Source organism: Salminus brasiliensis, chromosome 12 (genome assembly GCF_030463535.1).
Source record: "Salminus brasiliensis chromosome 12, fSalBra1.hap2, whole genome shotgun sequence".
In the NCBI taxonomy this organism is placed as follows: domain Eukaryota; kingdom Metazoa; phylum Chordata; class Actinopteri; order Characiformes; family Bryconidae; genus Salminus; species Salminus brasiliensis.
Genome location: NC_132889.1, coordinates 30,145,634 through 30,168,638, shown reverse-complemented (window position 1 = coordinate 30,168,638; position 23,005 = coordinate 30,145,634). Strand labels below are relative to the sequence as shown.

The 23,005-nt window shown below is 39.6% G+C and overlaps 2 protein-coding genes across 2 annotated transcripts in view; both read left to right on the top strand.

The window, feature by feature from the left end:
• Nucleotides 1-14,348: 14,348 nt before the first annotated feature.
• LOC140574135 (aquaporin-1-like) lies at nt 14,349-18,025 on the top strand. Its single transcript, XM_072693863.1, has 4 exons — nt 14,349-14,795; nt 15,455-15,616; nt 16,557-16,637; nt 17,855-18,025. The coding sequence occupies exons 1-4, from the start codon at nt 14,349-14,351 to the stop codon at nt 18,023-18,025; spliced, it is 861 nt and encodes a 286-aa protein (XP_072549964.1).
• Nucleotides 18,026-21,076: 3,051 nt separating this feature from the next.
• The window catches only part of itga2b (integrin, alpha 2b), a 29,527-nt gene continuing 27,598 nt past the window's right edge, over nt 21,077-23,005 (top strand). Inside the window, exon 1 of the mRNA XM_072693385.1 lies at nt 21,077-21,376. Coding sequence (XP_072549486.1) covers nt 21,204-21,376 — 173 coding nt within the window. The 5' untranslated portion in view covers nt 21,077-21,203. The remainder of the gene's footprint in view (nt 21,377-23,005) is intronic.

Here is a 23,005-nt window from a genome sequence, read left to right as displayed (position 1 = left end):
AGTCCAGACTGAAATGTATGGAACAAACTTTTGGACTTGGGCTAAAATCCTCAGGGATGTTGCAAAAATATATTTCAGCCCCTCCTTATGAAACCCTTGGAAGGCTGTGCAATAATACATTTGCCAACCTTCAGGCAGAGCACACTGTTTCCTCATTTTCCACCACATCCTCCACTCCACAATCTGCTTCAGACTGTCTGCCATAACATTGTTCTCCTACTTGAATATGAATGGGTGGGCTAAATTAATGTAGGCCCAATCATATGTAAATATACAGTACAGTGCTAAGTGTTAACCACCTATGAACATCATTTGTAACCGTTTCTCTCAGCTGTGTCGTCTCGGTTCGTCTTCTTCTGGAGATGGACTTGTTATTCAAAAAGGAGAGTCTGTAGCCACCGTCTTTAATTGTAACAATAATATATTTTATTGCAATCGAAAGACAGTGTGGAGAGAGTCTGCCAATTCTGGGTGCCCTTCGGTCTCTCTCTCTCCGACTTAGGAATACCTTGAGTTTTTATACCTTATTTCACGCCACATTCTGTTGGAATGTTGCCATATATGGAATGTTTACATTTCATCCATAGGGAACAGCCATTAGCTCCCCCATTACCTAAGTGGTCCATGGTCACTTCTGGACAGCGTTTAACTCACTGACACGTCTGCCCAACGGGATGTCCAAATCTAAACAGCATCTTATGTCTGTTCAATTTGTGTATATTTGGTCAAGAAACGGGACCCCCTTTCTTTTCTACATCTGCAAAGTCAATGAATATACTACATTTGCCCCCTTTGAGCCTAATCAGAGGCTCAATAAAATAAAAGAGCATCACACACATGGTTACATGTGCTTCTAAAGACCTATTCCTTCTATGTTTGCCTTTTTTAACACTTATTTCCCAGAATGTGAGAGCGAAAACCTGCCAGGCAGCTATCTCACTTTTAATATCCCTCAATCATCCAAGACAGGAAAAACTCTCTCACGGTCCCTCTGCCCCAGGCGACCACATACTGTACTCCAGGCCAATGTAAAAAGAAGGAATGTCTCATTGATATATATATTGAATATGGACATCTTCTAGTGTGAGTAAATACATTTTGAACCCCATTAAACCAAACATAATGTGTACTTTCAGGCTGGTCGACCCATCGGACCTTCCAATACACCTGTCCCTGCCTACCATTACTGACCCTAGTATCGAGAAAAAATCAAAACCCCTGGGGTCACGCTGTGCTTACTCACAATAAAATACATCATCTTACAACTCATTTACAAAATAATATCAATAGATTATACATATCAAAACTACTATTTATACATGTAGTGTATTTAGAGTACAGACAGTAATAATTGACAAATTTAAATGTGGCACATTGGAGTTCATCAACAACGGTGTTCCTTGATGGTGAGTGTTCCTTGATGGTGAGTCGGGATAGATGAATTTACAATGTCCTTGTTCAAAAGATCTTCAGATCTCTCGATTAGTAATGTCCATCAACATCTGACCCCTTTTCTGCCTCTTGGGATCTCTGAATACCAGTCCCCCACAATGGTACTCCCCACGCTAGTCTGAAGGGAAAGATAGAAACAACAGCCAATATCTTTTCTTCAAAACATCAAATGCAGATTTCACAACAATAGTATTATACGTGTCAAACTATTACTACTCAGAAAATCATCTTTCAAGCCACCCTTTTCAGCCATACTATCATGTACTTAAATCCCCTTTTGCATAATCTGTGGTAATATAACATAGGTGTTATAACTTATGATAAAAGACTTGATTCATTAAATTAAAGTCATAATCCAAATAGATACTCAGAATGGATATTTATCCACCAAATCACCTTCTAATACTAATCCCTCATCTTCTTCTGAATCTGTCCTAGGTAATAATGGCAGTTGCATTTGTTCCCCCGGCATTACAATTCCAACCCATCTTAAAATCATTGCCTTAGCAAAAGTCAATATCAGTGTGCAACAACAGAACATTACACATAGCGACAAAAGCGCAGCACCAAACAACTGAGCCAACAATGTTCCCATTGGTCCTAATCTTTCCAGCAACCATGCATTCACAGACCATCCTGCTCCTTGAGATGGGCCAAATGCCTCTCTTATCTTTTTTAGTGCCCCTATTACATTAGTCATATTATCAGAATTATCAGGGATTAAAGTATAACAAGCATCTCCTGTTAAATTAAGAGCTACACATAACCCCCCTTGCTTAGCCAGAATGTAATCAAGAGCCATATCATGCTTTAATAACGTCAATCTGTGACTCTTCTGAGTATTTGATAAATATTCAAACCCTCTAATAGTCTCATTAGCAAATCCCTGTAAGGTGTAAGTGATGTTATCAATATGGTCTGCTAGGAAGGTCACACCGTACCATGGAAATAAGCCTATTCCCCATTTTTCTCCTATACTTATCCTCCAGTGATAGGCCTCTAAATTATGAAATTGAGCCATTTCCCTTTTATGTCTATACCCAGGAATTACCTTAGCTTGGGTGTCATCAGGTGCTTCACCTTTCTCAATAGTGTATACTTCATATGGCAATTTTAATGTTGCCAAATAACAACATCCTGTCCACCCATATGGCAAAAATATATATGCCTTATCATCACAAACCCACCAAAGATCTTTAAAATTTCCTAGGGTCACATTACCTGGCAATGTTTCATGATGCACCATCACTATTTTATTCTGGCCACATGGTAGCCGGAACACCACTTCAAACAAACCATCCCTATTTTTATGTTTATTATCCAAATATATCATATAGCTGTCACAATCTGAAATTCCCATGAACGTTCCAGACCCACCATGAGTATTATTAGAACAAAAACAACCTTTAGCCTTTACTGCCTTTACGTCCATTGAACCAGGAACTGCTGTCTGTACATGTTCATGCTGATCAATTATGTTTACATATGGTAATTGCCTCATCCAACTACACTTCTCTCCAGGTCTAAACAAACCCACTGATGTAGCCATCCATATATCATATGCTGCCTGCTGTTTGTAGAACAGCCATGATAATGCATAATACTGACATTCTGTACTTAAAGGTTCAGGGACTGTTTCCAAAATAGAAGGCCAAGTACCTGGTGTCGGGACTTTAACCACACATGGACCACTAATTTGTTTGCTTGTTCTTACAGAATGTGTTATCTGCTGAAACCATAAATTCCTGGCTGCCCACGGGTCTGATATTTGCAACACAGATGAATCAAATCCATATGCCTTCCACTTAGCTTCTCTCTTTTTCAGTGCTCGATTCTGATCTATCACATCACCTGGAATCCAGTCTAAGTCCTGTAATACATTTGTCACCTTGGTAGAAGGTTCATGCATCATTACATCTCTACTTACTTCACTTTCTACCACTCTATCTCTAACACTCTCATCAATATTGCTCTCACCCCGTGCTATGGTTACTAACAATTTCTCAGTTTTATTTACTTCATCTTGCAGTGTTACTAATGTCATATTAGATGGCTGGGTCACTTTTGCTACTTCCATTACTGGTGTTGTTATCCCTGTATCATTCACTGCAGTTGAGCTTGCTATATTCTCACTAGCTCTATTTCCTAAAATAACACCTACAGGCGTTTTTATCATTATTGTGGTTCTTATAGGTTCTGTATTATTTATGATTATAGTAGTAACCTGACTCGTAACATTAATACTTGTGGTTGTTTCTGGAGCTACAGTTGTAACCTGCCTTGGTACAGTTTTTACCCCTGAGATGGTTACTATAGGAAATTGTTCCTGGTCCCCTTTATCCCCTATGGAGCTCTCCGTCATGCTTGAGTTTTTAATGGTAACTATCATCTTACGAGTTACATACTCCTGTTTCCACACTTTTTGCACTGGTACAAAGCTGAACTCTGGCTCAAAGTAAGTACATGTATACTCCCCTTGATCTTCCCATGTAATATTACGCATAAGAATTGAACAATCATATTTAACTCTAAACCACCTCATGTCATTGGATAGAACATACTTTCTTTGATTGTAAGGCACCATATCAACTGTAGGTCCTGCTAATACAATCTCTTCACCATAACTATTTCTCCACTCAGGGGGATCATTACCTCCAGTATTAAATCTCCCACACCTACATGGAAGAAGAACCGATCTACCTAGTTTGGCTGTAATTACCAACTGCACAGGAGTTACTGTTACTGGAATCACCTGTATAGCTAATTCTGGTGCATGTGACACATTTATGCCTTTAGTAATATTTAATGTTAATAAAGTGGAATTTCCCACTAATACATTTAACTCAATCTTCGTATCGTTTAGGTTTGACCCTTTTTCGAACTGGTCTTGGATTTCTATTTGACTCTCTGACTTCCCCTGTAGAGGAATCAGTGCCCTCAGCACCCTTTGGTGCTTCACACTCCCCTGAAATGATTCCTGCTGTTTCTGGGACATCCCTAACCTCAATGTTCTCAAACCTTCTTTCCTGCCTCATCTCACATCCCATAAAAGAGAAAAGGAGAATCACGCCAGAGTTAATATTGTCATAAACTCTCAAGGTCCATAACAATTCACTGTAAACATACATTTTCCATCCTAGTTCCATCCACTTTCCATACATCTTCCTTCTGTTCCTACATACTAAAATACCATCTTGAACCATTCTTCATATCCCCAAGGGACTCTTGGCCTACTGCCAACATAGTTTCTCAACTATCATCATAACATAGACTATTCCGCTTAAAACCAATTTAACACTCTTCACCTTCTTAAGCCCAAGTGTATATTTATGTTGACATGCCTGACTCTCCCTTAGCCAGGGGTCATAGGTCAACCAGAAACATATGTGTGCAAAGCCTATCTTCACACTAGTATGTATGGTGGATAGTCCCCTTTCTCCCGCTGTGCAAAAAGGGAGAGAAATACCAACAAAACAGAAAAACTAATTTAACCCATTGAGGCTCACTAGTTCCTCTCATAAAGTAACCCTGTGTAAGGTAACTACCAACATGAGTGATACTAGTAAAACAACATTATCATCATAATGGTCTGCACCCTGAACAATTTGCATAACAGTTCATACTGGGTCTAATAATCACTTAGGTTTAATGCATTCTCAAAGCATAACCAGCATTCCAAGCCACACACTCACTGCACTCACTGCCACAGAACATCAAGAAAATCACCACCTCCATTATAATAATCCCAAAGACAGTTGGCTAGAAGCACTATAATAGTCTATTCTTCAACACAAGCCATACCAAGAACATCACTGGACCCATTTCAACACAGGAAAAACAACAACCGTAGACATCTTTTAACCCATACAAACCAACCATTCTACTATTACTATTCTCTAGTCATACTTCTTATGAACACATATTTAACAAGACTAATATTATTATTATAATATATTATCTCATATGACCACAACCAAACTCTTAACCATGAACCATCATTTCTCCTCATAGGAAAAATCTCACTCCGCCAGGCCCCTGTGCTCCTGCATATCTTGTCATTAACACTGCATTACACATCTGGCGCTCAGCCACGCCTTAGCCATTGCAAAACACAGAATCACAAACCTACTACTAAATTCCTTTAGTAACCACTCGCCTTTATATAGTTATATGCAAACACAAAGTGTATATTTAATACACTCCTCTACTTATCTCACATTATGGCTATCATATTATATCAACATTCTACAATCAGTATTAATTTCATTTATTCCTTCTCAACAGTAGCATACCAGAGACTATTCTCCTACATTGCTGACCAATACTACTCATCTCAACCATATATAAACTTTCCTTCAAATTAGACATACTACTAATATCACCTCTTCTACATGCACATATATACACATATATATATATATATATATATATATATAAGTAACTTTGAATTGATTTAAATTTGTCTCTCAGATGGTAGGTTGAAATTACACTTTTAAAAAAAAAACCCACTTTCCAGGATCCACACGACAATCACAGGACTTATTAACAGTATTCTTGTACTGTACATGACCTGGTGCCAATATGGGCTGTTTTGGTGGTTTATGAAATTTTACCCTTACCTATCTCCCTCTCTGTTTTCCAGACAGGGCTCATTAATTTTCCTATACCTCATTCCAACCCACACATCTGAGAAACCTATTTATTTAACACTACTGTTCTACAATCATTATCACTTAACTATGTTTATGGGATCCCTTTATCTATCATTTGCCATTAAACAATAACACAAACTAGACATACAACACATAACAAACTAGACATACAACACATAACATTCACTCCTTTTTTTTTTTTTTTTATTTCCTCTCTCTATGGGCCCCCATATTTTCCTTTAAATTTACAACCTCCCACAAAGGTACACATGGTCTGAAACAATATCAGAATTAATTTAAATTGCATGTCCCCTTTAAATCTTTTCATAATCTCAATTAATCTGGCTTTTATTGCTTCTGGTGCACAGCCTCAAATACAGCTCCTCCTCCCCGTAAGGAGTGACTCTCAGGCCCCATACTTTTGTCAGAAGAGACCTCCTGCAAGGCATAGGATCTCAGAAAGCCAACGAGATCGGGTATTTGACCATATGCATGTTTTTTTTTTTTTTTTTTTTTTTTTTCAATAAAAGCCAACATTATGGAGAGTTTGTGAATTACTCTCCTCTTACCAAACATACCCCTTTTTAACCCAGACAAAACATGACAAAGAAAGGGAGGAGGGTACCAGCCCCTCAGCCTCCACACACAGACTGACACACACACATAAATCCCTGGGCACGCGCACACACACACACACACACCCCAAGTCGACTGTTTTATGCTAACCCTTAAGTCTTCTCTTCTGTGCACTATACCCTTTTCTCTTTACTTCTGACACTTAGATAAGTACTCACCCCTCTTTTCTTTTTTCTCTTGTATTACCCTTTTTACTCTAAAAACCCCTTCTTTTCTCTTTTCTCTTGTATTACCCTTTTTACTCTAAAAACCCCTTCTTTTCTCTTTTCTCTTGTATTACCCTTTTTACTCTAAAAACCCCTTCTTTTCTCTTGTAACACCCCGTCTTTTCTCTTGTAACACCCCTTCTTTTCTTCTCTTAAACTTCCCATATTTCTCTTTTTCTTCTACAACACCCCATATTTCTCTTTGTTTTTTCCGTAACATCCCATAGTACTTGTCTTCTTCTATAACACCCCATGTTTCTTCTCTTAAAAAACCCCCATATTTCTCTTATATCACCCTGTTAAGCTAACTTTCACACTGCAACCTGAACCTGCTCACGTCTTACAATCCTAAGAGAGACAAGGGCCCTAGCTCTCAAAGCCTGCGTGGCGCAAATTAACATGGCCTTATCAATGTTACTCACTGCTTTTTCAACAACACCCCTTTTGTGTTCCTCACTTATTCCTTATACCTTGTCATTACTCTTGTTCCTACGTATTTTCTCATTCCTTACACCCCCGTATTGTGGTGGCACAACCCACAAACGACCCAAATTTAGAACAGAGTCTCCTCCCAAATAATGTCACAACCTCAAATTTTACAATTGCACGCCAGTGCAGCCTCACTGCACACATCTCAGCATGACGCGGAAACCCAAGCTCGAATAGTGAGAAAAGTGCTCACCGTGTATTGTTGGCTCACGAGCAAAAGTTTTCCACGTGGTACCGTCTGGTGCCGCCGGAAGTCACAGCTGGGTCCCTGTTCGGGCGCCAAAATTTGTCGTCTCGGTTCGTCTTCTTCTGGAGATGGACTTGTTATTCAAAAAGGAGAGTCTGTAGCCACCGTCTTTAATTGTAACAATAATATATTTTATTGCAATCGAAAGACAGTGTGGAGAGAGTCTGCCAATTCTGGGTGCCCTTCGGTCTCTCTCTCTCCGACTTAGGAATACCTTGAGTTTTTATACCTTATTTCACGCCACATTCTGTTGGAATGTTGCCATATATGGAATGTTTACATTTCATCCATAGGGAACAGCCATTAGCTCCCCCATTACCTAAGTGGTCCATGGTCACTTCTGGACAGCGTTTAACTCACTGACACGTCTGCCCAACGGGATGTCCAAATCTAAACAGCATCTTATGTCTGTTCAATTTGTGTATATTTGGTCAAGAAACGGGACCCCCTTTCTTTTCTACATCTGCAAAGTCAATGAATATACTACAGCTGTAAGAGAGTTTTTACTGTAAGGGTCACATTAGAACAGATGCAGGTAAACATAAATACAGCAAAAAGGAACATAAATTTCTCATTTCGAAGAAAGAAGTTGAGATCTTGTGAGCTAGTCTGAAGAACAAGGTTCAATTCCAGGTTTCTCCTGGACGCTCCAGCCAGCACAGCATGGATGTGTTCAATTCCATCACCAGCTCACCTGATTTACCATCATTAAGCACTAATTTACCAAATCAGGTGCCAGATGATCACTATAAATAACACTAGACTCCCATGAAGAGAGCTTTGGAGATGTTTTACTTAACATAGTAATGTAAAACCACTACTTTCTGTGTGAATATTGTTTGTATTTATTCTAATATTAGTGGATTACTGAGCAAATGAATTCCTACTGTCCAGATCAGGTGCCTAAAACCTTTTAACAGTACTGTATTTGTGGTTGTAACATCATAACCATAAAGAAATCTAAATGGGCTGATTCTGCAGCTCAGTTTCCTTTAATGGAATAGAACGGCCTGTTCTAAAACTTTTTCTTGTTTATTAAAAATGGTCCTTTAAGTCTCTTTATTCCAAACTAAAGCGATATTTAACTACACTGAGAACTGATATAGTTCTTCGGCTCGTTCAGTTCTTTTTTAATCACACGCCCTTGAAGAAGAGATTTTAACCTTGGATTAATAATTAATAATGCTGAAATACAACTCCCGAACAATACCTCAGACAGTTGGGGGTGATGTTGGCTCCAGGTAGTCTTACACAGACAGAACTGTCCAGAACCTCTCTAACAAAAAAATCTGGCCTAACACGTCCCTGAGTGACCCATGTATTACAGCATAGGTCTGCAAACAACCAGAGATGCTAACAGTGTTTTCTCTGAGGGCAGACAGATTTTGGTGAGAAACTGGACGGAATGGCTTTCGATCACAGCATGATTTATACCCATGCTACTCGCTAAACACTGCATTTGAAACCAAATGAGCTACAGGTGACCTGCATCTGGACCAGATTGTCTTTCTCTCCTGTACAGGGAAAGTCTGGTTTCTGAGATCAACACCACCTTCTCAATGTGGAACTTACTCGCTCCTTAATCACACACGTTGTAGGCCTCTCTCTAGTGAGCAGTGAAAATAATTGAAAATCAAAAATTGAATTTTGGCCCCAGTCTAATTAAACATTATGTATGCTCTGTACCTCCTTTAACATTTTGTGTTCCTTGAGGGAAGTGTAATCTTCCAGTGCAGACTGGCTTTCTTTGATTGGACTTGGAATGAGTCGGGACACTGTACACCTCTGAGACTGAACATAGGCAAAAGAGAGAGTGTGGAGAATAAGACCACAGGCCGTTTACTACCTGTAGAACTTTAAGTGCTAAAGAGAACTTTTCTCGGCTTGAACTTACAGATCTGGAAATAAAACGTTAGTCGGCACAGAACCTTTACATTACATAAAGGTTCTAAAACTTCATATTTAAAAAAAAAAAACATTTACAAATGTGATTATTTGAAGAATCGTCAATTTAAAGATTCTTTAGGAGACAAAATGGCATTTACAGAGTATTTTAAGTTGTTCTTGATGTTGATGTTGTTTAACAGTAAGTATGTTAAGCCTGTTAACCACCCTGTTATTTTGCGCTGAATTTCTGTTGTTGGAGGGCTTTACGGCACCATGGCGGCCCTCAGAAGTTGCATATGCTGTATGCCAGAGTGTTACTGGCCTCTTGTTGTGTCCTCTGTGTCATGTGATGTGCTGTTAGCAAGCTGAAGAGGTTGTAGCCAGTTAGCTTTCAGCCTTGCTCCTTACTTGCTTCCCTGGGTTTAGCTTTCTTGAGTCTTAAGGGTACACATAAGCTTTCCTCCTGTGTTTAGATGTGTTAAGTTCCAGTTTGGTTCAGCTGAGGAAGACCTAGTTTGCTTTGACAATGGAGAGAAGAGATGGTAAAAGCTGGTCGGCAAGTGTTAGCTTTTAGCCTAGTGTGGATCCCTGTTTGCCCCTACAACTGTTATTTCGCTGTGTGCTGAGTTTGGGCTCCCCTTCTGCAGATACTGGTACATGGTTCATGTAGTAACTGGCATGGACAGGCAGGGGTGAACACAATATTCACCATCATGTTTTTCCGTTTTACCAGCTCTGAGTGGTGCTCATACATATTTGTTTAAATATGTAAATATTGGTGTGTAAATATAACAAGTTTTGGAATAGGCCCCTTTTTTTACAGCTCTGTTTGGTCATGCAGGATTTTCTTTTTAAGGAGAACACAAGTGTTTGAGGTTCACGGTATGTAACTTCCATGTATCGTAACTTTCATTATTCAACGTATCAAGGAAAATACAGCTTTTCATTCTAGGACTCCTTTTAAGAGTACATACATCACATATTTGTCATAGTGGGCTGCAATTCAAGATAAGAGATAATCTGGTAAGTAATTACAGAGCGCTGTCTACCGACAGACAGTCTACCGGCGCTCAATAACTGCCGCTTGAATTTCGGAAACTGACTAAAAATACTGAGACTCCGAGGTAGAATTGCTTAGACCTTCCACCAAGTTCCTCTCCCAATGTCAAGCATTTGCTCAGATGTCAGCGACAGGCACTTTTGGCTATACCTGAGGGACCTGTGGATTGTTTGCTAGCCATTAGCAGGATGCCTCACATTTCCACAACTTCCAAGAAATGGGTCAGCACTGGTGTACTGAAAGGCTGGAGAGCACCGCCAGCTTTTTCAGCAGTTCCCAAAAGGACAGAAAGCATACTGGCACTGCCTCGTCCTCTGCTGCACCACAGACTGTGTGTAATGTGTTTACACCAGTGTATGTGTGTGTGGAAAACATTTTTGGACCTGATTTTGTAAATCATTTCTTTTAGCAAATGTTAAATTGGACTTTTTGTAATCTAGTAAATAATAAAAAATAAGTAATAATCAGATTTGAAATGACAGGTAAATGTAATCAAAATTGGGTAAATCATTCTTATAAATCATATTAAATCATATTAAATCATATAAGACCCTGTTTACACCAGGTCCATCTATCTATCTATCTATCTATCTATCTATAGTATATCTTAGTAGTAGTAGTAGTAGTAGTAGTATTTTATTTTATTTTATTTTATTTTTATTTTTATGTGGTATATTGTCCATTATACATAAAAACAGCAGGCATTTGAACATTGGAACTGGACCTTGGAGCGATGGGAAAAGGTCATTTGGTCAAATGAGTTTCAGGTGGATGGATGGCTGGGTGCATGTGCACCATTCACCCAGAGAAGTGATTGCACCAGGATGCACTGTGACAAGCCTGTGGAGGGAAGGTGATTCTTTGAGCAGCGTTCTGCAGGCATCCAGGTGGACATCCATTTGACATGTGCAACCGTTCTAAACATCTAAAAAGGGTGTTGCCTTAGCCACCACATTCTCCAGATCCTCATCTGATTGTGCATCTGTGGGATGTGCTGGAAGAACATGTCTGATCCGGGATGGCTCTATGTCCCAACATAGTGGTGGAAGAACAAACCCTGTCTATGACGGCTCCTCTTCCTAACATAGGGAAGGAGCTGGCATGTCTTGGTGCCTGATAATTCCAAACACCTTCAGAGTACTTGTAGAGTCCATGCCTTGACAAGCTGGAGTTGTTTTGGCTGCACATGGAGGAACAACAGCATATAAGGCAGGCAATCATAATGTTTTGGCTTAATCTGTTGATATGTTATATGTATTAGACATAGAGTATGTGTTAATAATGCATGCAGGGTATATCACACTACATCTGGCCCACATATTCTCTGTATGTGCATCATTCAAATAAAGACTGCAGTAGACAAAAAATAGCTGGCTTCAGATGCATGATAATGAAGCTATAGATTATGCCTTACGACCAACATGTACACAAGGCAAATTCTTCAGCAGAGTGAGAGGCTGTTTCCCCTTTGTTTTCTACACAATACAGTCATTCATCCAGCAGTACTACAGTTACACAAGACTCCCCTTTAGTCCTCCCCCTCCTCCACTCCATACATTTTAACCTTTAAGTGTCCTTGGTCCACATCCTCTCTCATTGCTTGTCAGAAGTTGGTAATGTAATAGTGCTTCATGATCACATACACCATATCAACATTTCAGATATTAACCTTGGATCTGCTGTGTGACCTTAGTCTTTAACTGTATGACCATTGTATGACCATTCTTTTTCTTTTCTGTGTTGAAAGAAGCAGCCGGTACTCTATAGGCAGTGGTGTTGACCCCGCTTGGACAGACTGAGTGGACAGAATAGCAGATTATATAGTGCAAGAATAAGAAATATAAAAAGGTCTTTTGTTGCCAATAAAAGTTTAATAAAATTACTGTAACTGGCCCTTTATGCTGCTCAAAAGCCTCATTCTTGGAATTGTGAAGTCAATTGATTTGCGAAGCCGAATTAAACCTGAGGTATTTATTCTCTTTTCACTGTGGGGGAACAGACATAGATAAAACAAGACTAAATACCAACTAAGAATAAAATGAAAGAATAAATGAGAAAATTAATGAATAAACAAAGAAAACTGAATAAATAAATACATCATAAATAACGAAATAGATTGATGAATCAAGAACGAGCGACACCGTCAAAAATCTGTTCTAGGACTAACAACACTGCAAGTGTAGAAGTCTATAGAAAAGAATGTAATGTTTATATCAAAATTTATAAAAATTATACAAATATCAGTCCAAATTAAAATACGTTTTATACATCAATATTTTAGCTTTTGATATCAATCATTAAAATCTTGATACTAAAACTGAATTGGCATTTTCACATGTGTAAATTGAATTCCTAACTAAAAGCTTTACGGCTTTGCCATAGCGATGGACTAGCTCCCTGTCCTGGAGGTAGTCCTGCCTTGTGTGCAATGATTCCGAATAGGCTGTGGACCCACCACAACCCTGACCAAGAGGAGGCAGAGTAGAAGATGGATGGATATCTAATGTAGTAAATCACTATTTAAAATGTATAGAAAGTGAGAGTGTCTGGTGTGACTGGATCTCTAGGGAGTGCATGCTTCACTTACTCTTGCCAGTAAAAAAAATTAGACCTGGCAGTTTGGCAAGGCTTGCATTTTGACAGACTTGTGAGGTTTGGAACACTGATTATACTGGGAGTGCATCTGTTCCTTCAGCTGCTTCAGATGCTTAGTACCTTCTATTAAACAGCATGGTGTTAGGTGTTGCCAAAGATCAATACAATTATTTTATTTATTATTATTATTTTTTTTTTTATTTGATTATTCCCATCACAACTCATATGATGTATGAGTATGAGTTCTTGGTCAGAATATATACAGTTCAGCTGGTATGGTCCACTCTACACTGGGAACGTTTTAGTCACATGCTCACCATCAGTGACTTAAGCGATTCTTAGTCACTTGCTGAAAATCAGCCCATTTTTGCAGCCCAAACCTGTAATTATCCCATGGCATTTGCAGAATGTACTATACGCATTCCACTGAGCTTGAGTGTTTTCTCCAGCTTTCAGGCCCATTCGTCTTCATTTGTGTTCCTCATCCAACTTGTTGCTTGTTGTCGGGGAAGTCTGATCTGAAATGTTAGCCAAACTATGGCTCCACTCACAACTTTATCGCCCAGCAGGATCTTGTCTTTTTCAATCCGAGCTACTAAAACGAACATTAGATGTTTGACACCTCTTAATCCTTCTCAGGCCTCATTATCTCACAGAAAAGAGAGAGCACTCTTTGAGAACGGCAGTAAATTGGTACAGACCCTCGAAGTCGACCCACTCAATGGTGAAAACCCGATAGGGATGCGGGTCACTGATAGGGAAAGAGAAAGGGAACTGGAAAGAGGACACCTAGCTCGACATTTAGCATACAGAGAGAGGTTTGACTATTTGAGATTCGAAACATGTGCTGACTGAATTACTATCTCTCCACCTCCGTTTAGCGCCCAATTACAATGTAACCTTTCTCTTGGGATGCTGGAAAGACCTGCTGCGTAAAAAAAGAATGACTAAAACGAAGGGAACCTCAATGCTGACAGCGTCACAAGCTTGGGGACATTTATAAGCTGATGGAGCTCAGAGTTTGAGATGTTTGCATTGAGAGTCTGAAGTTCTCCAGCATAAGTAGACTGTTTCAGGCATCACGTTAACCTTTAACAAGAAGAACACAAGATCGTGAAACAATCATGAAGCTACGGTCCACACCTGGTCTGATCCTGAAGGACGTGGGGTGCCTTACCTTCTTGCACGATGTTTTTCGTGAGTTTGTGGGCACCACCCTTTTCCTATTCACCAGCCTTTCATCTGTAGTTCTGTGGCCACATTTACGTCCTCAGTCCTGGGATACCGTGACTGCAGACCCTCTGGTGACAATGGAACCCCTACACGAGTGCAACCCGGACCCTCTTCATGTATCTCTGGCTTTCGGAGCCTCCATTGCTCTAACTAGCGTGTGCCTGGGAGGTGTGCATCTGAACCCGGCCGTGACTTTGGCCCTGGTGGCGGGTCTCAGGGTAAGCCCATGGCAAGCTGTCCTGTATGTTGGGGCACAGCTACTGGGGGCCCTTACTGCATGTGGTCTGCTGCTATGCATAGCTCCTGTCCCACTCAGGGATAAGTTGGGGATCAATGAGGTAAGAAGCAGCTTATTTTACAATGTTAATTACATAGAATTCTATGTATGTATGTGTGTATGTATATACGTATAACACACACTGTTTTATACATAGTGCTGTATGATTGACAGCTGGTGTTATGAGATATGACAGCCTATAACGGCAGTGTTGGAAAGGTCTGCACCAGCCACGTTTAGTTTGAGCATTCTTCTTTCAGGAACAAACGTGTTCTGGTTGCAACCTATTGATCAGTGCATTGAGAGAAGAGGATGAGGTCAGGTTCAGGAGAGGAAAATAACAGGCCTGCCAAAAAGAAATGGGGAGCCGGTGAAAGGGTAGAAAGTGGTAAAGGTTAAAATAGGTGATGGAGAAAGACAGGTGAGGAAAGGGAAAAATTGGGCTGTCAAATTACTGAAGAGAGTAAAGGTTTGTGACCTGAGAATGTGGGAGATGAAGGCAGACTCCGCAACAGCTGGAAAAGGGTGGAAAAATGAGCATGTTCCTGAGTGAATAACACTGGGCTACTGACAGGGAGCGAAAGGAGTAGCAGTTCTTTGCCAAATGAGTGAGAGGAATGTCCTGTAAAAGCGAGCTGAAGAGACTGAAGAGACTATTAAGTGTCGGCTGATGAAAGATAAAGCAGCACTTACTTTCTTCTCTCTGCGGCCCAATCTCAGCTGGCCTCTGGAGTGCACCTCTACCAGGCGTTCTCAGTGGAGGCGGCTGTGACGTTCCAGCTCGTGCTCTGTGTCCTGGCCGTCACTCATCCCAAATCACCCTTCCTCTCACTGGCCCCGGCCGCGCTGGGCCTGTCCGTCACTCTGGGACATCTCATTGCGGTAAGGTGGTGTAATGTGGTAGAAATAGCTGTCTGACAGTGATGTATATCTTTTTGGCAGCTTTTTTTTAGAGTACACAATTTTGCAGTACACTGTAAACAATGATTTATCCATTCAGCTAGAAAAAGTACTTCATTTGATGACAAGCAATTTTTTAGTTTTATTAAAACTAATATGTGTTTCCATATGTGGGGCCAAAGTGGAACCTAAGGACATTTTCCGGTTCTCAGTTGGGCTACCCATATAGGCCCCACATGGAAAAGGTAGCTTGGTATCCACATGTGTGTCTGTTTACGCTGTTAAAAGGACAAGATTCTTTAGGCACTTTTAAGGTTCTTCTATTTGTGTGGTGGTGCTTTAAGGTTTATTGAAGGTTTCATAAAGCACCTTGAGAGATTCCTCTGCAGTTTTGAAATGAGGGACCTGCAGAGGTACATACCTGCAGGTGAACAAATAGCATTCTACAACTCAAATAATCATTTCAGTGGTTAAATTGTTCTTTGTTTGATTAAGTGGGTTTACTTTATGATGGAAAAACTGTTGAATATGCGCTTCTCAAACCATTCCTCCCACCACTCCCAGACTGTTCACATTTTTTGCCCTATGGCTGTGTGTTGTGAGCTGGATGGACACTAAATCTGGAATGCTTGGGTGTTCTTGTAGATCAGTTTGTTTTTGAAACTATTTTTGTATCACCTAGAACCATACACCCAACCGTTCAGTGAGTCGTTCAGTCAATGTTTATTTTGAAATAGTTGAAAGAACTTTGTGGAAAAATCATGAACTGAATTTCACATATGAACCACAATCAACTCTATTATTCCAGTGACTGTTTAGATTTTCTTCATTTACCTTTCATCAGAAGACAGGTGGTGCGGAAAATGATATTATGTCGTTTTCTTCTTTTCATGGTCTCTGTGTTCTTTCTGTTTGTGGGCAGATTGGCTTCACAGGATGTGGAATGAACCCAGCCAGGTCATTTGGCCCAGCTGTGTTGACTCTGAACCTTGAAAACCACTGGGTGAGTAACTGTCCATCAGGATCCAAGGGTCACTTGATGGCACAGCATTAGAGCTGCCAACCTTTACAGTTTTAGTGGAGTGAGACTCAGGTTGGTCCAGCCCCAAATCGTCGTCTAACAAGCAGTTGGTGGCTGGCTTAGCAAGAGGAGGGGACTCAGGGGGCTCTCCTGAACGCCATCAGAACTCCACCACTGCTGTTCCCGTTTGTTTATTTGGTGAAACCCGGAGCAGCAGCCGTAGGAAACTGTATCAGTAATTAGATTCATCCAGAGGTTGTTTTGGAAGGTGGAATGAGGGACTGTTGAAAATATGTGAGGGATAACTGATAAGTGTGGTGTGAGATTGAGATTGTGGAGCTAATTGTGTGATCCTCATGGCCAGTGCCTGAAAGTTGACAGCCCTGCGCAACATACTATAAGAAAACACTGGGCCTTAATCATCAACTGTGTCTAGAGGACAGTGTTTTTATTATATTGTTTTCTATAAAGTCCATTTGTTTTATATAGAGCAGAGGTGAGAACAATTCTGCACTTTAAAAACACATCATGAACCTGACGGTTTTAAAATGTATGAAATTTAGGAGGATATTGGTGATTTAGTCCCACAGTCTCCTACAGTGCTCAGCCATTTATAGGAGTGTACAATGCATTGGTGTTGGTGCACTGTAAAGCTGAAGGTGTTGATTTAACAGCATATTGTTGTACATGTATTATAAGAATATTCAGTTGAAATGTGCGTTCATTTTCTCAGGATATCTGCAAGAAATACATCATCATCAATAATTAAAAATGCAGTCATCATAATGTATAGACTTCTAGCCCATTATTCCAGCTGCTATGAGTTGTAATTAGAGCTGGGCAATGTGACGATATTTTATCGCATCAAGATCAATTTTGTTATTGTGATAACAATACACTTTTCTAAGCATTTGGATGATACTGTTAGTGCTTAATAAACACTGATTAGCTGCAGGTTTCATTACAAACAGTGTAATTAGACTGGTTTCATTAGATAAAGTTCAGCAGATGTTGAGTGTAAATCTCTGAATAGTAGTTTATAAGCTACTGATGTTTTTAGTCTGTGATTACATTGTGATAAATTGTATTGTGATAAATATTGTGTATCACGAAAAAAAGTCTTTAAATATCATGATATGGTATTTTTACCATATCCACCCAGACCTAGTTCTAATTAAGGTGTTTGTGTCTTGGGGAAGGTGTTCTGGGCAGGACCGTGTGTGGGAGCGATTCTGGCCTGGCTGCTGCATGACCTGCTCCTCTACCCCCGCTGGGCTGGCCTGAGTGACTGGCTCATGGAATTTCGGCAGGTTTTCCTCACTGCTCCCCCCAAACAGCCCACAAGTCCTCAGAGCAACACAGAAATCTAGATGGAGTTTAGCTTAAATAAACAATAAAGCGATACACAACATTTTCCTGTTTTAAATATCTACATTATTTCCACATGAATAAAAAGTAAAATGCTTATGCTTATGTGGAAATAATGTAAACAACAAATCAAGGAAAAATAATATATTACTTTTATTAACATACACACTAAGCCATCCTTCAGGGTTTGTGGTGGGACAGTGCAACCGGCGCCAATGGCAACTTAGCTAACAAAGTACTTCAGTCTAGAGGACTGTGTTATAGGTGTTTTTCTGGAGTCTAGACAGTCAAGAGGTGATTTTCTATTGTTTTCCATGGGCTACATTTTGAATTTACTGTATGTATGTTTGTTTTGTGTTTTCATGACTAATATATAGGGCCGGACCAAGTGTTTATGCAGATTTTCATTTGGGACCAACCTGTATACCCAATACCACCACCTAAGCACCAGATCCTTCATCATTCATGGGGGAAAAGATATTGCGCAATATCTATTATTATCATATCTTTGTGCTCTTGGGTTTGTGCTCTTTGGGCTCCCTGGTGGTGTTGGGGCCCTAAGCGGCCGTGTAATTCGAGTATGCCTTGGGCCGGCCCTGCTCATACATGTTAATGCTCTGATTGGCCTTGCATTGTGCCTCATTCGAAAAGCAGTCTGGCTTTTTATAACACTCCTTATTCACTCTACTTCAGCATGAATGGGCAGGGCAACTGTAAAAAAAACTGTAAAACTGTCTGAAAAGGCAGATCTACAGTACCTATAAGAAGTCCCCCCCCCCCGGATGCTTAATGCACTAAATAATGCACTAAAAACTGTAATATGATTTTCACCCCTTTAAAGTGGCTGAACTAATTCAACAGATGTCCAGACATTTGGTGCTAGTTATTTTACAATTAGTGAAACGTAGATCATCTGTGAGCAGTGAAAATATGTCTCAAGTGATTGTAGTATAAAGACACCTGTCTAGAAGGCCCAGTAACTGGTTAATCAGTATTCCTGACTACATAAATACACCATGAAGACAAAAGAACACTCTACAAGACCTTGAGGGAAGGCCTCTGAGATTGTTATTAAACACTATACGTCAGGGGATGAATATCAAAAGGAAGAAATGGAAGGAATACGGCATATCTGCCTAGAGCAGACCTCACAAACTGAGAAAATCCTCACCTACTGAGACACAGTGCAAAACACTTTTTTATTGACCCTTCCTGCTTCCATTTATAAAAGTAATAAAAGAGGAAAACATGTATGGGGTGAATAATTTGTATAGGCACTGTATGTTAATGTATTGTATTTTTGCCATCACAAAAATAATTCATTTGAAACAGGTTGTTTTTTCCAACTTATGAGTGAATGTTTTAAAACAATGCTTACTATTATATATTACACTATTACACTATATTAACTATACTATATACTACACTATATTAAAAAGCAAGCAAGTGATTTAATTTATTAATTATACTTTAAAGTTGCTGACATGCTGTATACATAGCAAATATTAGCAAAGCAAAAATTAGTCACCTTGTGTGTTTAAGGTGGTTGTAACTCCAGGCTTCGGCAAATGGCATTGCACAAGAATGATGGGGCTATAAATACCTGCTGGGTGTGTGGCAGGATTCATATATTGAGCAGAGGTGGTACAGTGCAGTGAGTGTCTCATTTAATGTTTGGAAAATGGATCGCTAAGCAGATATGAATGATTAGCAAAAAGGAGTAATTGCATTTGGGCGTGCCATAGTGTGAAGAAAGCAGCTGAATTTGCAGATGTATAAAAGCGTATGGTCATACAACTCTACCAGCAGTGGCAAAAGTCCCAGTGTACTGGAAATTCTCATCTGAATTGTGGCCAAAAGACTAAACTAACAGATAGGGACTGCCGGCATCTTTAAAGACTGATTTAGGTCATCATGACACACACCCCACATGTATTTATCACATCTGCCTGATGTTACTACCACCTTAAATAGTCAAGGGGACTAACTAGCTTATATACACAATGAACGACCCGAAATGTACCACACTTTTTAAAGCAAAGCTGCTTTACCTCATATTTCATCGCATAGTGATTCTCTTCGCCTATTTCTATTCATCATTCCGCAGTTGTTTTTTTTAATGAACCAGAGCTTAAGCTCTCAAACAGTGTCAGGAAAATCCACAAGTGCACCTGCTCAGATTTGGAGATTGCGGTAAGTTAATGTGATTTACTGATGAAAACATCTATGGCTCTGGGTTATAGTTTTACACCCTTGTGTTTCCGACTGTGTGTTGTTCTAGGCCGACTGTGTCAGGGTTTTGTGACGTGAGGAATTTAGGCTTTCCTCTCTGTAGTTTTCACATATGGACATTATTGCGTATACATTTCTTCACACTGACCTCAATCAATCAAGGATGATTTCAGGTCAAGTACGGGTTCGGTACACCGCACACATCACTGCACACATCTGTACTGCATTTACAGCTTCCCCTTATATCAATATTTCATGATGACTGGACCCAAAGAAATGCTCTAAAATGTGCTCAGCATATTTTAATGCTATTGTACTTTTTACTTACTGAGTTAAAGTGAGTGTGTCAGCATGGGCAGGGCAGTGGGCCTCCAGGACGATGGGTCTTCAAAAAATGTAGTGGGTTAAATTTTATTCATTTATTTATTTATATATATATATTTTTTAAAGTATAAAGTATAAAAAGGTATGTGTATATGAGCTTAGTTTGGTCTTTAAACACATTTAATGCACATTTGATATTCGAATCAATTATATTAAATGCAAATCATCATATTTAACGTAAAATATTAAACATATATTTTGCTCTCTGACTCTGATATTTTTCTGTGTCTAATATATGCACATTTTGTACTGTATCACAGCACAGTGTCATTACCTAATAATAAAGCTAACACCCAAAAGTTTTAAAGAAGGCTCTGTCTCCGTTTATCTTGAGGAAGCATGTTTCGGGCTGTCACTCATCACAAAATGAGTCGACCGCTGAAAACAGTCTGTTTTCCTGTATGAATTTTACACAGCAATCATTAGTCTCATCAGCAGGAAGCTGCTTAACAACACCAAGCTGCAGATATCATAATGGACAGACAACTGTAACACCCTGAACACACACACACACACACATCCAGTGATGAGCAGAAAGAGCCTCTAATAGCGCTGCTGGAGAAGATGGAGGGTGCAAAACATGGCCTGGTTGTCTTCACTCTGTGTTTCACTGTGAGTATCTTCCCACATCAGAGCAGCAGCTTTAACCTGGATCTGATGAACTACACTGAACACACTGGCCCAGAAGGAAGTTACTTCGGCTTCTCTGTGGACTTCTTTCAAGCAAACAATAAAACGTAAGTAGCTTTAGAGTCTATAGCAAGTTATTAATGACATATTAGTAAATACTGTTCACAGCATTGCAGCAAAACTCTTAAGCCATGCAACCAAGATTTAATTATGCCCTTCTCCAGAGCAACAGTTAGCAAAGTAGATGGACATGGCATTATGAGTCTTGTCCAAGGACACTTAATTTACAGTATGTTGGTGAACTTGCCACATACAGATACATGGGATGTACCAACCCAGCTAACATGTCCAAGTGGGGCCTGTATGGGTAGCTCAACTGGGAACCAGAACATTTTTTCCTCAGGTTCCAGGTTAGCTCCACATATGGATGCCCACCAGGGTCAGTGATGGGACAGGAGGGGTTAAACATGGGCCCCATCTGGGTTGTACACTGCACATAAGGTCTAGATGGGATCCATGTGAGATTAAGGCGGGCTGTAATGGCAGAGCTCATTTTGGAAGTCCAACTTGGTCCCAGTAAAAATGCATGTTCAAACCCACTCAGAGCCCATGCCTATCTGGAACCCACCTAGTCCAGTGACGTTTTGCCCATTTGAGCCCCACATGATCATGTTGGCTGGAAAACAATTATTCTTATTATTTATATTAGCCTATATAATTCAAACACATACACCTAAAGAAATTTCTTTCAAAATTTATATGTAAAATATAATAAATAGAAATACAGCTTTTCTTGTGAGGATGTTAGAACCCCCCACATTTATTGCTACTTCAGATGCCCAAAATTAGAATAAGATGCAGATTAGAGATAAAATAATTCAAGTGAATCAACTACCAACATGACCAGTTCTGTCGTAGGATGTTCAGCCCAAAAAGTCTCTAACCATCCTAAAATGACATCCTAGAACCTTGCCACAATTGATGTCAAAGTATAGCATCTACCATCAGATAGAGAGCACACACATTTGATTTTCATCACAGGTGTGCAAGAAGGAAGCCCTTACTGTCAAAAAAACATCACATCACATTCATCTGTCCAAAGCACATTGTTGCAGAAGTCCTGGTTTTTGTCTAGATGTTCTCAGGCAAACTTTAGACTCGCCCTGTTTTTTCTCCCCTGTATGTACACTTTTATTTTTTATTTTTAAACAGTTAGAGATCTGGAGTTACTATTATGTGGTTGTATCATGTATTATCTTTGCTTTCAATTTACATTTTGTATTGACTGGTCCAAGTCAGCACTCTTCTTGTTTTTTCCACTCATCTTTTTCATTTTGTCATCATTTGCAAGCTTTTGTAGTTTTTCTCTTTGCAAAAGAAAATATGTACAAGAATATTTTATAAAATGTCAAATGTGGTATTGGTTGGGAGTGTAGAATCTGAGCTTTGAACAGAGCTTCTCGGTTTCTTTCTATGAGCTCTGAGTGAGATATTATTTAACAAAATGTTAAAAGAGGTCTTCAAGGTGTTAAACCCACTGGAGTACTAGGAGGTTTACACTGGAACTCATTGGTATTATAAGAACAAAAGGAATGGTCAGCCTGAAACATATCTAATAGCAAAAGTAGTTTGTTTTGTTTTTTCCTTCAGTGCAGACAATCATGACAATGGAGCAACTTTCAACTTTTTTTTGGACATATATAAAGAACAGTGTGTGTATGTATGAGTGCTGAGGG